We start from the raw sequence: 3,788 nt of genomic DNA on the forward strand, positions 1-3,788 counted from the left end.
GTCCACTCTCAGCTTTGAGGCTTTGTCTCCTAAATCCAGTGGTTAGAAAACAGAAGCTTGCTGTTTTCAGCAGGCAGCCTGCTGTTAGGCTACCTAACAAAGCAGCTTCTTCCAATTCAGCACCCTAGACCTCTGCAGGTTTCTCATGCTGGTATTGCCATGAAAGCAGGGCCAACAGCTCCAGTATGGGTTTTTTCCAAAATTCCCTCCTTCCTCAGCTGTATCCTAACACATCTTTGTAGAGTTCTGGAACTCTTTCAGGATCCACGGGCCGGGGTAAGAAATGTGTGAATTTCTGGTGTCTTTTGGACCTTGCCCCGTCTCTGGGGGTACCATCTTTGTTAAGTGCTACGTAGTATCGCCGCCCCGAATCTCCATGCTTGTACACATTGGATGAGTAAGTGTTGTACCAGTTTTCTTCAAACTGTTCCCTGAAGATGCATTCAGAAGTTAGTTTCTCCTACAGAAAGGAATAGTGAAGAAAAATAAGTCAAGCTGTTGCTAGATATCTGAACACACACAAAAAAATATGATAAAAATAAACAAAATGTTTTAGTCTCTGCGCAACATTACTGTTCATTTAACCATCAACAAATCAGACCCAAGAAGAGTATGTAGACCTGACACTGAATTTGGAAGCCTACTTTAATCTTTATCCTATAAACATACATAGTTTTGGAATCAAACATGGATTAGATAACACTCTTACGAAGAAGGCATCACATGTTTAAGATTTAGCTAAAATGCACCTGATCTACAGGAACTGTATTATGCAGAGTTCTGTCTTGGGGTATCTACCATCCTAGAAGTGAAGTTTGGTGGGGGACTCAGGTGCAATATAACAGATCAGGAAGGTATTTCCATGTGTTCTTTGTGATGTGCATCACTTCTGACATTTTAAACAGGACTAACCACAACCAAAGGAACTGGAGAGACAAAATATTTTATGTCAAGATGTTTTAAGGCTTGAAAGGAAAGGAGTCTAAGACTGTTACTAACCTGATAGTATTAGAAAATGGAAAGATTATATTTTTACAGTTATATGTTGAAGTTATTCAACAGATACAAATCAAATGTAATGAGTACAATCTTATTTCCATTCTTAAATGCAAATATTCCAGTCGGGATCCACACATAATGCCAGTACTCTAGCACCATTCAGATTTTGCAAATAACAGTGGTACCTAACTGTGGCATATCTTACTATTCTCTTTAGCCCAACATTTGAAAGCATGCTTTTATGTTAAAAAGCTGGTAACTGGAAGTACCATATGCTGATCTGTAAACGCATTAGGCTATATATAAAGTAAGTCAAGTGTTTTTGATGATAGAGTATGTACTATGATGCATCTGTAGTATTGATAAAAAGAAAATAAGATAGCAGGCAACTTAAATGTTGTTTGAATAGCTGGTGTAATTTAGCTATTTTTGTCATAAGAGGAATATTTCTTTTCATTTCTCTTCTTCTAGGACAGAGAAACTCTTGCCATTGAATCATCAATACCCAAGGCTATACTGTATACTTTAAAAATAGATTATCCATTTCATCAGGAAAAGATGTTACTGTTTGGAAAGCTAAGACAACCTCAGCTAGCTACTTGAGGGGTTTGCATAGTGCTAAGAAGCTAATCAAAAGCTCAACATGTATGAGCTGATGTGAAAGTGGTACTTACAGAGCCATAGAGTTCTCCCTTCTCATTCATTCCAAGGTAAAGGCCACTGTCCACACCCCTAATGCTGACCAGTCCCACTGCCACACTGATGAATTCAAGGATACCTAAAAAAAAAAAAAAATTGCTTTAATTCAACTTGTAAGCATACAGTACGTAGCATCCAAAACACAGTTGAAAACAAGTAGAAAACCTACGTATTATAATAAATGTGACCTAGTTTCTCTGAAATTTCAAATACTGCTTGGAAAAGTATAAAACTTTCACAGGAAAGCAGTATGAGAAGCCTCATCTAGGAACAAAAATCCTACACCATTTAAGAAAACTTTTTTTTTTTAAAATGTTGAATATGAAAGGATTTTATCCAGCTCTGAGGCTAAACCATTCAGTACTATGCAGTTCAAATCTACAATGATTATACACTATTTGCTAAACTGCCTACTCAAACATTGGAAGATAAGTTTCAATTACCTGAAAATATACTTTACTTTCTCTATAGCACTATCTTAAAAAAACACATCCATTATTAGATCATTTGAACAGAAATCAAAGTACAGATGGGAATTTTATATAACAGAATCTACCCACAGGAAAAAAAAAAAGTATTTGCCAGACATCTTATCTAGCATATGGACCCACACCTCTTGACACAACTTGCTATCTTCAGTGCAAGCTTTTTATGTGCATGAAAAATGCTGCTTATTTGCTAATGGTTGGATTACAGCATTATTTATACTACATTTGCCCAAAAACATAATATATATTAATAATATAAAGTATCTGGGAGATGAGGCACTATTTGAAACCTGAATTTGTCAAGGGTGTGCCAACATATTCAACCAATTGATATACACAGATTACAGTACATATAAAACATGAAAGAAGGGGAACGTGTGAACTGGCTTTTTGGAAGTTGTTAACAATGTAAACAAAGCCTCAAAAAGAAGTTGTTCTGGAATCATACCTAACATTTTGCTGTGCAGCAGCAAAACCACAAAACACTAAAAAAAACCCTGAATCTAAGGTAAGTGGTTTTTAATAGTGCATTTGATTTTGATTATAATTTTTTGTCTATTTGCTGTATTTATGATTACTCTTTTTCATTCAGGACCATTTTTCACTCTCAGACAGATGGACTGTCTGGACTATACAATAATTTAAAATGTTTTGAATTTTAATTGAGCTTTGGCAGGTTTCTTATTTACATTACCAAGCAGCAAAGGAAATAAATCCTTTACAAAGAGCAAGCATTAAAAACTCCGTTGTATGTAAATCATGCTAGTTTTCTAGTTCCTAAAGCACAAAGTCCCATAAAAAGAGGTGGAGGTATTTTGTCTTTCTGGTATCATTTTCAAAGCCATCCTTTTACAAAACTATAATAAGCAGGTGATTCAACCCACAAAGCAACCACATCAGACAAACCTGCCGAGGATAGTGGTAGAATAAAGGAAGAACATTTCTAAAAAGCCTTGTAAATGTTTGATCTGGGGTTAACTTTTTTTCCTTTTAAAGTAAAGATTTATTTCATGTTTACACGCTGTAGGAAATCTTCCTTCTGAGAAGCACTGTCTGTTTGACTACTGCTCTTTTACTTCTGAAAACATCCATGTGTTAACAAAGCAATTAAGAGCTATTCCAGCAGATTGTTTTGACTATGGGGAGGATGATAGGAAACTCTTTAATCACCTTTTTATGACGGCTAAATCAACACACAGAAAAACTCGCATGTAGTTGACAAGGGCAGGTTTGTTCAGATGTCCAGTTCCTACAACTACTATTTAGGATTACTCTTATATCACAGGAAACATTTATGTTTTGGGGTTGTCTTCACTTTTTGGTTTATGGACAAAGTTGACTGGGAAGCATTTTAAGCTTTTGAGCAAAGGGGCATTTTAGGCTCCTCTGCTGCAGCTTCATCTTGCAAAACGCACTGGTCTCATGCAGCCCAAGGGTCAGTAGGCCCGAGCCCGTGATCTGTATTTATTCTATAAAGATTCAAGAAGCTGATACAGATAGTGAATAAAAAAAGAATGGGTTGGACTTTCAACCTTTCCCTCTAAACCTGCAGGCTTAGCCACGCGTGTGTATATACATATACATATATACACACATATATAT

General features: G+C 36.1%; 1 protein-coding gene across 1 annotated transcript; it reads right to left on the bottom strand.

The window, feature by feature from the left end:
* Window positions 1–214: 214 nt before the first annotated feature.
* FGF20 (fibroblast growth factor 20) lies at window positions 215–1,777 on the bottom strand (the record flags this gene model as incomplete). Its single annotated transcript, XM_010190722.1, has 2 exons — window positions 215–460; window positions 1,674–1,777. Coding segments are annotated over 2 exons (350 nt in total), but the record flags the coding sequence as incomplete, so codon positions are not given.
* Window positions 1,778–3,788: the final 2,011 nt, after the last annotated feature.

Source organism: Mesitornis unicolor, unplaced genomic scaffold, assembly GCF_000695765.1.
Source record: "Mesitornis unicolor isolate BGI_N332 unplaced genomic scaffold, ASM69576v1 scaffold51118, whole genome shotgun sequence".
NCBI classification, from domain to species: domain Eukaryota; kingdom Metazoa; phylum Chordata; class Aves; order Mesitornithiformes; family Mesitornithidae; genus Mesitornis; species Mesitornis unicolor.